The 13,693-nt window shown below is 43.0% G+C and overlaps 1 protein-coding gene across 1 annotated transcript in view; it reads right to left on the bottom strand.

Moving 5' to 3' along the window:
• Positions 1-3,768: 3,768 nt before the first annotated feature.
• The window catches only part of Vn (membrane-bound neuregulin protein vein), a 510,544-nt gene continuing 500,619 nt past the window's right edge, over positions 3,769-13,693 (bottom strand). Inside the window, exon 5 of the mRNA XM_076310176.1 lies at positions 3,769-3,970. Coding sequence (XP_076166291.1) covers positions 3,844-3,970 — 127 coding nt within the window. The 3' untranslated portion in view covers positions 3,769-3,843. The remainder of the gene's footprint in view (positions 3,971-13,693) is intronic.

Raw genomic sequence — 13,693 nt, 5'->3', positions numbered from 1 at the left:
AACAATTTGTTGCGTTGTGTCCGGTGAAGGAAAAATTTCGTGGATTTTTGTGAAATAAATGATCGGTGTACTTTTAACGAAGATTGTATCAACGATTGTAGGTTTGAAGGGAATTTTGAATCGTTACGCGTGTCGAATTGCAAACTTTCGAGTTAGAAATTCGAGTATCTCAAGCTGGAAGATTTTTTTGAAAATTTTACTCTATAGTTTAGACTAATTTTTAGATCGGTAAATATGCACGAGTCTCGTTATTGTTCTCTCAAGTAGACCGAAGTTCACGGTGAAACGATCGTGACGAGAACGCAGAAAATAAAAAAAAAAAGAAAAAAAGAAAAAAAAAAGAGAAAAATCGAATAAGAAAAATAAGTAAGAGTATTAAAGGGGTGAACATAAGGTTAAAAACAAAGGCGTTTGCCGAGATGGAGATGTCGTTTAATCGTAAATCAATAAAATTAATGAATTAAATAAATAAATTAAAAATGTTTATACACATATTTATATATATAATATATATATATATAATATAATATAAAACATAAATAGGGTCCCGAGACTGCTGGAGTATCAGCGCGTATCCCACACGCCCCATCCCTTTTCGATCGTTTGCGATCGCAGCTACCTTAAGTCTCCGCTCTAGCTAACCTAACGCGTTATACATTATCATATTTTACATAACATCGTTTTTTGCCTAGTGGGTCTCTCGCTCTCTCTCTCTCTTTCTCTCTCTTTCTCTCTCTCTCTCTATCGACTGTTCGCCGCTCGAGTGGCCAATGTTTTTCTTTTCCTTTTCTTTTTTTTTCTCCCCTCGTTTCCCTCGGTGTTATTTTTACACCGTGTGTTCGTCCGTACGGGCCTCTTATCAATCGTTCTTGGAAAATTTCGGGTCGGGGGACAGCCAGCCGACGTACTCCGCGAAAAAGAGGGTCGTGGAACGCGAGCCGAGACGGCACGACGACGAACGATAATTTCGCCGCGGCGACGAGCGAGTTACGATACACTTATTTCGGCACCGCGCGACTCACGATCGATTCGCTCTCTCGGCCGCGCGGCGAACGTACACGGCGTTCTCGAATTGTCTCCGGGCGTAAAAATACGAAGAAGCGTCGTAACATCGCTCGGGTCTCGTCGTACGGCGTCGTCGTTAGGCCCCGGCTCGCCGCGACAGACGTCCCCTCTTTTCCACGAGCCTACTACCCCCTCCACCGCTCCAACCTAGCCACCGCTGCCGCGCTCCGACGGTGTGGCCCACATTTCCCAACAACGACCGACAAAAGACCCGATACCCCTCCCCTTGGCGCGCAACAACGCGACTACGACGACGAAACGTCATTCCCTTTCCATTCACGACGAAAGGGAACTTTTCACCGAGACACGAATAGCGATGGGTATCCTCCGCGAAATTATCTCGAATCCACCTCCAACGTTGCGCGTGGACTCTTGAAGGAATTTTAGATTCCTCGGTGTAGCCCTCGTGGGGCCACGAGTACGCCGCGTTTCGAGATGGTTCGAAACCCTTGTGGAAAGGTTCTCGAAGCACTTCGACCTCTGGAGGTGGTCTCATATCCCCATCGCTGGAAACGTTTGTACACGAAAAATGCCTTTTTCGCGGCTTTCAGACCGTCCCTGTCGTGTGTTTTTGGGTGTGCTTGTGTTTTTAGGGTGTATGTGTCTGTGTATGTGTGTGTACGTGTGTTTTGTGTAGGCGTATCGACCTAAACGATCTCCCGAGTGTTTCGACTACTCTCACGACGTCCTTCATCGAGACCCTGGGCTCTTTGGTATTGTTCTCTCGTGGAGACTCCGAAAAGTGCGACCTCCGAACGCCCTTCTGCCTGCTGCTTCTTCGTCTTTCGTTTCGTTTGTTTGTTTTTTCTTTTTTTCAGGTTTTTCTTTTTTCGGTTTTTTTTTTTCGTTTATCGTTTATCATCGGCGGCTCGCGATCTCTCGAGGTCAGGCACCACTTCTTGAATCACGAGCGTCGCTCGAATGGCTTCTACTGGCCTCCCCGATATGAAACTGAAGGGGATCGGGCTTGAGGCTAGAATCTGCCGTAACTATTTTTCTTGCACACATACACGCACGCACGCACGCACGCACGCACACGCGTACACGCTATTGTTCATTCTCGCTGTTTTCCTTTCGCGCGTCAAGATACAAGCGTACGCACTCACGTATCGTTCGGTCGCGAAAAGAAGGCACAATTTGTTTACAGCGACGCTCCGCCCACAGTCCGTTGCCACTCCTACGATCGCGAGCGAGAAGCGCCATTGGCCGAAGGCGGCGACCGCAGCGACACCAAGTGAGAGAGAGCACTGCGTCATTGGCGTAGCCTTCCGATCGAATGCTAGCTATTGAGAAACATAACGATTTCGTTCCTGTTTAAATACTATCGCTGATTCGATAAGTTTCTCGTAATGAAAAAATAAATACAATTTAATACTCGTGATAATCATTATTATTTTGAGAATTGTTTACAGCCAAAAGAACTAATTTGTATTCATTGAAAATAATATAACTTTGTTTATACTCATTTCTATATAATTACAATTTACACAAAAACAAATCATATTAAAATTAAAACAATCGTAACCTTTACATTTTCTTACATCACAAATTCCTCGAGGAGCTACTGTCGTCCGAATCGGTTGAATTATAGGAAACCGATGCAGCTGACTTTACAATTTCAGTATCGCTTCTTTCATTCAGTTTTAAATTTATTATAAAACAAGCTCCAATAATTGGGATACACGATGCAGAAAATGCGACTGTTTGGTTTGGAACGACTCGAAGTTGCGTCCCTGAGAAACAGTTCCTCGGAAAATTTGTTATGTAAAAAAACAAAAATTGTACTTGTTTTAATACTAACATGATTTGCTTTTGTGTAAATTGTAATCATATAGAGTTTATCACGCTAGAAATGAGTATAAGCGAATTTATATTATTTTCAATAAATACAAATTTGTATTTCGTTATAAATAATTTTCAAACTATTATTGATTATTACGCACATTGAATTGTATTCATTTTTTCAATACGACTTATCGAATCAGCATAAGCAAATTCTTCTGTTCACGAATACTTTACGCTTTGTTGGAAGTCTACGCCAATGCACCTTGCTAGTCTTCGACCAATGGCGCTTCTCGCTCGCACTCGTAGGAGTGGCAACGGACTATGGGGCGGAGCGTCGATGTAAACACGCTGCGCCTTCTTTTCGTAAACGAGCGTTGCACACACGCGCGCGGCCACGCATTCGTTTCTCGCGAATAAAATTTCTATAGAGACGCGAGGCACGTGTCGTAACGCGACATTTTCTAAAAGAGGAAGTAACCGGTAGCAGTCATAGAAGAGGTGGAGAATTAGACGTCGAAGAAGAACAAATAGAGGGGACGTGTCGAGGTGGAAGAGATAGTACGAAGAGAAATAAAGAAGGTACGAATGCCCGGTACCAAAACTGAGTTGGAACCTGGTCCTACAATACGGAGGACTCGTTCTAATGCCCGACAACAACGGTTACCCCGACGATCCTGCGCGAGAAGATTCTCTTCCGTTTTTTTTTCCCCCTCCCCATTATAATCTCTTTTTTTCCCCTACTCTTCATCCCCGTTCGAAGTATCCGTGTCGTTATTCACTGCGTTCCGTTTCGCAGGTCTCACACGTTCGATCCATAGATCGATGTACGTATCGCCTCCTCGTTCTTTTTCTTGGTCGCGCGTTGGCCCTCTCACGACTTCTCTTCTCGTGGGCTTCGAGAGGCTGTTTCGACCGACTGTACCGCGCGCACCCCTTCGTTTCGAACGTTAGAAAGGGATGCACCCGGAATGGAAGGGCCCCGCGCGATTATCGCTAGCAGTAGTACGAGGTCGAGAGTCCCAGCTTGCAGGAAAATGGCGCCCTACGCCGGTTGTACACACTTCCAGTGCTGATTACGTCCTTCGTCTCGCACCGTTGACCCGTGAAGCCCTCCGCGCATCTGCAACGAGAAAACAGTATTTATTTAGAAATCATTCGTAATTTCTTTCTCTTTGAGAACATTTTTAATTTTTACCCCGTTTCTTTATCATTGCGTATTTGTTTATTTTTTGTTTCTTCGATACGTATTGAAGCTTCTACTTCGACTGTTTACATTATACAGGGTGGGTTATTTGATACTAGAATTGCTGACAGTGAACGTATTACTATTTGTAAGTATATTAAACCATATATGTATTTTCGAAGTTGGATGAGGAAAGGGCAAATACACTGTTAATAATTGAGTAATTTTAAAAAGAAGTTCGAAACGAGTCAATTTGACGCGTTTGGTAGTTCTACCGTTAAATCTGTATTTCCATCGGAGCATTGTTTTCCGTGCGAGGTTAGGTTAACTCTTGTACGTATATTTACCTCTGTCTATTTTTTACCAGCGTGAAAAAAGCGACGCAAGTGGCCCCTATTTGGATCGGTCGTCTCTCGAGCGAGAAGCCGAGCGAGTCGCGCTAAAGTTTCCGCGATTCTCCGCTGAATTTCGTTGGCGCGAGCGAGACGAGCAGGGAAAGAGGGAGGGGAGGGGGGAGGAGGAGATCCCGAGGAGCTGAGACAGGCACGATGCGTCCAAGACGTTTCTTTGGAAAAATAATGTTATGCCGACGTCGTCGTATTTATAGCACGGTTAACTAACCGCGACGAGACGTACGAATGCTGCTGGGTAGACGTGTCGTTCGCGGCACTCGTGCGTTCGCGTAGCTCATTGGGAGAGGGGAGGGGCGGAGAGCGGCGGGGAGTGGCGGTGAGCGGAGGGGGCGGGGAGAGCGGCTCGGTGGACCGTCGGCGCAGAATCAGAAGCGTCTGTCGCGTCGCTAAACGATTTTCCGCGCGTTCTTCCCGCAATTGCGTTTCTTCCCGCCTAATGAACACGTCGGTGGGACCGTAAGCGCGACGTTCGCTGCTACTTTCGGTCACTTGACACGACGTATTATCGCGGGGCGTTCCGAACACGATGGAAATAAAAATACACCGCGCCGTAATATATTAGCGACTAACGCCTTTTATTCTTTAAAAATACACGCGCTCGGGTACGCGCGCACAAACACCCGCGTATCCACGTTTCGCGACGACCGCGTCCGACACGGTCAATATTTAGGTTCGAGGTTTCGGTCTCGTAACGATATTTTTAACCGTTTTTATTCTCACGCGTATACGAATTTTGTAAATCGCCCGCGATAGTTACGGAATCTACTCCACCGGGTTACGAAATAATTCCACGCATAGCGTGCAATAATTACGGAATCTATTCTACCGGTTTATGGGATAATTCTATACTGAGCGTGTAATAATTGCGGAATCTAAACCACCGTTTTACGGAATAATTCTATACATCGCGCGCAATTGCGTAATCTGTTCAACCGTTTTGCCGGAATAATTCTACACATCGCGCGCAACAATTACAGAATCTACTTCGACGCGTTTAAGTTATCAATTTGAAAAAAAAAAAGAAAAAGAAGTTTCTCTTTCCCCTTGTGTATTCTCTTTCCGGTATCAATCCTAGACACACGCGACGATCGTCGCCGTTTCCGTTCTCGTGCCCCGAGGACAACAAATTACACCGATCGTGGATCCCGAAACGCCTACGCTCTTGTGGGTAGACACGCGAGCACCTTCGTTGGTCCGCGATAAAGCATATTTTCGTCGCCGACGAATACGGCGCGTCTGACCCAGGAAGGGGAGGGGGTGGGGGCGTCGCGTTTTTATTTTCGCGAAATCGCGCGCATAGGTAACGTCTACCCTACCAGAAAACCTACCAGAAGCGTCTACTGCGTTCTCGAGTGGGGAATGGTGGGGGAACGGGGAACCCCGAGCGTCCCGACTGTGAACGGGAAGCTCTCTTCGAGAGTTCGTCCGTGCGCGTTTAAAGCGTATTAAAAGAACTTTCGTTGGACACGTGTGAGTGGTGGAGAGGTGGTGGGGGGTCGTTAACGGCGAGTAAACACCAGCGGGAGAGCCCGAGCCGCGTTATTTATCCCCCTGCGGGCCGGAGAAGCCCGCGGGATGCGCGTTTCGCGAGCAAATATCGTCGACGGTCCCCGCAAATTTTTACGACGCGGAGCGTCGTCTTCGACCACCCCCTTTGGAACTCTCTCTTTCTCTATATATATATAATATATATATGTATATATATATATTTCTTTCTCTCTTTCTCTCTCTCTCTCTCTCTCTCTATATATATATATATATATAATATATATATTTCTTTCTCTCTCTCTCTCTATTTTTCTTTCTCTCTCTCTTCTTCCCTCCCTCTATATATATTTCTCTGTCTCTCTCTCTCTTTCTCCCTCCCTCTATATTTCTCTCTCTCTCTCTCTCTCTCTCTCTGTTCCTCCTTCCCTCTCTAGATATATTTCTCTCTCTTCCTCTCTCTTCCTCTCTCTCTCTCTCTCTCTCTCTCTCTCTCGCTCGCTCTCTTTCTCCCTCCCTCTATATATATATTTCTCTCTCTTCCTCTCTCCCTCTATATTTCTCTCTCTCTCTCTCTCTCTCTCTCTCTCTCTCTCGCTCTCTCTCTCTCTCTTAATTTCTCTCTTTCCCTCTCTCTTAATTTCTCTCTCTCCCTCTCTATTTCTCTCTCTCCCTCTCTATTTTTCTCTCTCTCCCCCTCTATTTTTCTCTCTCTCCCCCTCTATTTCTCTCTCTCTCTCTCTCTCTCTCTCTCTCTTTGTCTGTCTCTTTCTCTCTGTCTCTCTCTCGGTCTATTTCTTTCTTTCCGTACCTCCCGACTGGCGTCTCGGTCGCTCGACGACCGTTTTCACTCTTCCCCACCGAAACGGCGTTTCGAAGCGGCACCCTCGCGGATTTACGAGGACCACGCACTAAATATACCGCGGCCGTACGATTTACCGTTGGACAAACCTGAAACAGCGCCCGGAGATAGTACAATTTACTGTACCATTCACTTGAACCCATTAACGCTCGCCCCGGTAACTTCGCCCGGCCACCGCGTAATTGGCTTTCCATTGAGATTTATCGTAATCATGCGTGTTTACCGGGGGGCACGAGAACACTTTAAACGGGGAACCGACGGATAAATTTCCGTAGAATTTTTCCCGCTTGGAAATTCTACGGTATCGATGTATTACTACTCTGCCGGCTTCGCTAATTTTTCAACGACGTATCGGGAAATTTCAACGCGGGAAATTAATCGGGAAATTTCGTCCGTTCCCGCGTCGCGTTTACGTTGGATTTTAAAATGGCCGGTTGGTAGCGAAATCCACGGAATAATTCGGGGATACGAGCCAACGCGGTGTTAATTAATATTTTCGACCAGCGGACGTATCGGGTGTTGGTGTAAACAAAAATGTTTTCCACGAGACACGGTCACCTGACAGTCGTTAAAATCTGATTTTCCCCGGGCTGACAGGTTTTACGGGAACACGGCCGGGCGTTAAAGCTCGCGATAGCGAACGTTCTGCAACGCTTCGTTGCGCGGTGCGTAGTACCGGGAATACGCGTTGGAATATGTACACAACGATTTCTGGACCCGTAAAAGGAACAGTGAATTAAAGTCGGTCGTTAATCCGTGCGTCGTAAACGTCCAGGAACGCGGACCTCGCGGGAGCCGATTGTTCGCGAGCAAATCGCGTGCTCGTCGCTGATATCGGCTGGTTGCGTCCATGGTCGACCAGGAGTACGCAATTAGTATAGGTAGAATTAATACGTTGGTATAATGATATGAAAATATTTTTCTATTTTTATTTCGAGCAAGATTACTGGAAAGTATACCAAACGGCATCAGTACAACGATCAATATTTGAATTTCCATATAAATTTTTTATTCCAGCACTTATTTAATTCCTGAAATTTCTAAATCGAAAATTTTGTCGTGCAAATATTTTTGTATTTTTATTCCAATCAAGATTACTGGAAAATACACCAAACGGAATCAATGCAACGGTCAATATTTGAATTTTCGTATAAATTTTTTATTCCAGCAATTAATTAATTTCTGAATCGTTTAAATGATCGCAAATTTTGTCATGCAAATATTTTTGTATTTTTATTTCGATCAAGATTACTGGAAAGTATACCAAACGGTATCAGTACAACGATTAATATTTGAATTTCCATATAAACTTTTTATTCCAGCACTTATTTAATTCCTGAAATTTCTAAATCGAAAATTTTGCCGCGCAAATATTTTTGTACTTTTATTCCAATCAAGATTACTGGAAAATACACCAAACGGAATCAGTACAACAATCAATATTTGAATTCCCGTACAAACTTTTTATTCCAGCAATTGCTTAATTCGTGAAATTTGTAAACGATCGAAAATTTCACTGCAATGTATAAATACACCCACATTCAAATTGTATTATCCCGCAGACTTCGTTTTGTACAATAACAAATTGACGTTGTCGGGATCGTTGGAGTTTTGTAAGCGATGAATAATAAATTAGACTTTTAGCTGTGTAATTGGTCACACTTGGTTGTCGAAGTGGACTCTCTCTCTTGGTGGTGTACAAACTGAATCGCAGAACGAATGCAGAACGGGAAGAATATGTGTGGAACGCTGAATGAATGTTGACTGAATAATGAACACTGAATAATGACAAAATGATGCAGACTGAATGAATAACGAACACAGAACGATGGTCACGGAAAACTGAACACACAATACTATTCTCGCTTGCAATACTATTTGTTCGCTTTTATTCTCGACTTTAAACACATCACGTTTTCTCCAAAATGTTATTTTCAACTCTAGAATCGATGTTACGACTCATCGATGCAACTGCCCAATTATCATGTCCTCTTTCGTCGAATCGAAAGACGAGGTACGTCCAACGGGTGTACCTCTCATTTATTTTTAACTTCCAACGACTCCGAATCGTTAATTTTCACGAAATGTTGTTTCAACTACGGGATTGATGCAAATTCTGTCGATACAACGGCTCGAGTTCCGGTGCTGGGGCAAGTCTAATATGCATTTCCCTTCTTTTATTCCCAATCGCGAGTGGAAGACCGAATGTAAAACGTCGATGGACTTCTCTGATGATTCGAAACGGTACGATCGTTAGAAAAATAAAATGACTAACATAATAGCTCCATTTCTTATGAAATAATAAAACTTACTAAGCAACTTATTATATATGTGGTATAATTTACTCAATTATGAATAAATTATTTTTCGATAGCTTACTTTCGATAGTCATTACTTTGACGATAGCTAGATATTAGCAAATAACAGTATAATTTACTAGGTTGTTCGATAAGTTTTGTCGTTTTTTTCACTGTAAAAGAATACTATGACACTTCAACTTTGAACAATTGTAATACACGAACGAATCGACAGATATACGTGAAACTTTATACATGTTCATTGAACAGTAGTACCATCTTTAGAAAAATAAAACGACTAAAATAATAGCTCCATTTCTTATCGAACAATAAAACTTACTAAGCAATTTATTATATATGTGGTATAATTTACTCAATTATGAATAATTAATACTTTGACAATAGCTAGATAATAGTAAATATGGTGACTATGATACAATTGTTTACAAAGTTTCGTGAGTCTTGGCTCAACACTTCTCAGTTCAACACTGTCTGGTTCAAGATTCTCTGGTTCAACATTCTCTGGTTCAACATTCTCTGGTTCATTATTTACTTGTTCAACATTATCTGGTTCAACATTCTCTGGTTCATTATTCACTTGTTCAACATTATCTGGTTCAACATTCTGTGGTTCAACATTCTCTGGTTCAACATTTCTCGATTCAACATTCTCTGGTTCAACATTTTTTGGTTCAATATTTTCTGGTTTAACATTCTCTGGTTCAACACTGGCTTTTCTCTCGAAAAAATGAAAGCACGTTGCTCGTCAAATTTCATTGGGTCTGCTCCGACCCAGTCGACCCCTACTTTCTCTTAAAGCTACGTTTTCTTGAACCTATGCTATACTAAAACTACAATACTACATATCTTTCTTAAAAACTACCACCGTGAGCAAATTCACCGAGTTTGCAACTAGAAACCATTATCTTCACACCACATGTCACGACACCTAGAATTGCTAAACGTGTGAAATATTATAAAACAACTAAACCTAAGAAATATTTTCATCAAATATTACAAGATGGAATATTAACAAGTCTCATTGTGCAACCTACACGGAATTCTTTCAATCTTTCATTTTTCCTAATCTATTGGATAGTTCGGAAAGTAATTTCGTTTTCCAAAATGGAGAATAAATAATTCAACAAAATATTTATACACTCTAAAAAAAATCGTCTTTCATTTCCACCAAAAAAAAAAAACTAAATGACTTTTCGAACAACCTAATACCACACTCTGTAAGAGTCAATGCGTTCTGAACGGTGCGTATGGGACGAACCTGTGACAACTCGCAGGACAAGGTGGCGAACGTTGAATCTCCAAAGAAACGAAGAAAAATGAATTTCGAAACGATGAAAAAGTGAAAAGAAACGAAAGCATCGATCGTATCGTATCGTATCGTGAATGTAAACGTTGTAATTGTTAACGTAAAGTTAAAAAACAATTTCCTTGCGTTCTATGATTCCTTTTCGATCACCTCTCCAAATAGTTGAATGACCAAACTCGCGTAACGATCTCGATACTTACGTTTCTTACCCCACGCAAAGTAAATTTCCCTGGCGACGAAATCATGGTGGAAGGGGGATCGTTAGCTCGTTACTTCCAAGCAGAAGTTAAGGAGGGGGTGTGGTCGAAGAAAGGGTTCAACGGATCGATTTTGGGGCCACTTTCGTCCCTTCCGCGATCGATCGATTTCGTCCACGGGTCCGTCCATTGTTTTCGCGTCTTTGACAACGTCCCTCGCGTTCGTTTTTCCCCCACCCTCCCTCCCCCCCTGCCCGTCTTCTACTTTTGACGGTCGACATCGAAACCCTTTTCCGCGACGGAACCACGGGGTTCGCGAAACTGTCAAACTTTCGACGAATAAAAAGTTCGCAGCGGCGAGCATCAAAGCGGACCTCTTCTCCGCGGGACTCAATCGCTTTAAGGGCGTCCTTTATTACGGGGAAAATTGCTCGCGAAGTTTCGCGAAAGTCGTTCAACTTTTGTTTCTTTCCATCGACAGGAGGGGGTGGAGGGTAGCGGTTGGTGCAACGAGGCATAAAGTCGCGGAACTTTTCCCCCTGGGGGTAATTAGCGACGAGGAAGACGTTACAGGTATCGAAGAAATCGCGGGGATGTCTCGACCTCTGTTAATCGGTCTCGAGATTTCATTATCGACGGTAATTGGTCGAGGAGAGGGGCGTGGTTTCGTTGCGATATCGACTCCTTTTCAACCGTTCTTGCGGGGCGAATTAACAGTTCCGTTAATTACCAACGAGAGATCCTTGGGACGTTTTGTCGCTAACCGTTGGTACTAGGTTGTTCAATAAGTTTTTTTTTTTTTATTGCAAAGAAATATTGTGACGTTTCAACTTTGAACGACTGTAAATGTACGAATGAGTATATTTACATGTTGTATATGTAGACGTTTATGTGTTGATAAATCTACATGGAACTTTACACATGTTCATCGAACAGTGGTACCATCTTTAGAAGAACGAAACGACCAACCTAGTAGGTTTGTTTTTTATGGAGAAAACTTACTGAGCAATCTATTATAGCGAAGTGAGACGAGCGATGACTTTTATCGAGGTGGGTCTTTGAAAGATCTTGTAGCTTTCGTATTGTGTTGGTCGTTATTGTAGAATTTTTCTTTTAATATGAATCACATTAGCGACAAACCTGTTAAAATCATCGTGGTTACTTATTTTATCGTGACGTACATATTTGCCATTTACAGTTCAGAACAATTCACTCTTGTCGTTGTATACTCTGTTTATAACTGTCCCAGGCAGATCACGGTATCAAAGATTCACTCTCGCTCATTAGGACGCAGAAGTAAATGAAAGGAAAGACGAGTGTACGATAAACGAAGATTGTATGGATTTTACCGAAGGTTTTCAATCACTTGTTCTACGATTTAAGTTTCGATAATACGTGTCGTAATTAATTGTCGGTCACGACTCTCACATCCCTACTGAAAGCTAAATTTTCTTTTCGAAGAGGTTATGAAAAGGATTTCTTTCTATTATTTCGAAGAAAATATATTTGAACGAATGTGGGCAAGATTCATCCATGGTTCTTATTTTTGGCTCGATTTTCGTATTCGTTTTATATGGTATTGTAGCCGAAGGGGGTAATTATATAGCAAAAATCATTTTACTCGATTTCTTTCCTTTTTGTCTCAATCGATCGAGATTAGTAACACAACAATTGTTCTTACACGATTTAGTAACAAAACAATACATAAAAATTGCAACCTGGACGCTTTCCAACAATTATAAAATAATATCGAAAAAATATGTACTGTATTCCCGAGGTTCTTATGATTGCCTCCATTTTCTTATTCCACTCACACGATATTATATTATAATTATATAGCAAAAATTATTTTACTCAATTTCTTTCCATTTTGTCTCAACCGATCGAGATTAATAACAAAACAATACATAAAAATTGCAACCTGGACGCTTTCCAACATTTATAAAATGATATAAAAAAAACATATATATATATTGAATTCCTCGAGATTCTTATGTTTGCCTCCATTTTCTTATTCGACTCACACAATACTATATTATAATTATATAGCAAAAATCATTTTCCAACATTTATAAAATAATATATTTTATATATATATATATATTGGATTCCCCGAGGGACCTCGCCCTGTTGCGATAAGGGTTAACGGCGCGAAACCGGGGCGTGGGTGAGAAAGCACAAAAAAAAAGACAAGACGTCGCTTTTGAGAAACTCTCGGCCGTCCGTGCAACGGCGGAGAAGGAAAAAGGAACGAGCCGTCGGGTAACAGTCGGAAGTTTGCATTTTCGGGTAGCGAGGCGTCGGTCGGCCGCCGCTTGGAAAAGTCTTAGCCACGGTTCGCAGGGGGTTGGGGGTCGTCGCAGCCGTGGCGGGCCGGCAGCTTCGTGTATTACGATCGCGCAAAATTAAAAGTACCTTTTTATGCACGCCGGTAGTGTACAGCAGGCCCTGGTCGGAAGGTCGATGCTGTACCCAACAGTGTACCTCTCTGTGTGCGTGTGTGTGTTTGTGTATTTGTGTTGTGTGTGCGCGCGCGTGGCGAGAAACAGGAAGGGATGAAAGAGACGCGCAGGTCGGTGGTTTTCCTCGGGTATTAATTCCCGTATATGCCGCGAGTGAGCCTCGGTCTGTAACTACACCAGGAGCGTACGTACCCACCTCCTCCACCCCACCCCACCCCCTCACCACCGCCAACTCTGCTACCCGTCGTGCAACCGGGACGCGCGGTTCGAAAGAAACTTTTTTTGCGGTTTACTTAATTTAATAACGCTCCCACGGAACGCAATTTCAAAGATAACACTTTAAAGGGGCGGAGGCGCATCGGGCGTGCCCCCTCTTCGGCCCTTTACGTTCCGCTTCGCGATCCTCGTATCCGCCCCCCTCCCCCTCCTCTTCTTCCTGTGGCACTCTGTCCCTCCCCCCTACTTCCATCTTTTTTCTCTTCTTTTTCTCTCTTTTTTTTCTTTTTTTGTTTTCATCACTTTCCGTCTCGCTTCGTACCCTCGCCATCACCCCCCGCGTTTCTGTTTCTCTTTTGAAATATCCGTCGAGCGCGTGCGCATGCGCGTAGATCCCCCCA

Source organism: Ptiloglossa arizonensis, chromosome 1 (genome assembly GCF_051014685.1).
Source record: "Ptiloglossa arizonensis isolate GNS036 chromosome 1, iyPtiAriz1_principal, whole genome shotgun sequence".
Taxonomy (NCBI): Eukaryota; Metazoa; Arthropoda; class Insecta; order Hymenoptera; family Colletidae; genus Ptiloglossa; species Ptiloglossa arizonensis.
Note: the sequence above shows the minus strand (reverse complement) of the source record. Positions and strands in the feature narration are given on the sequence as shown.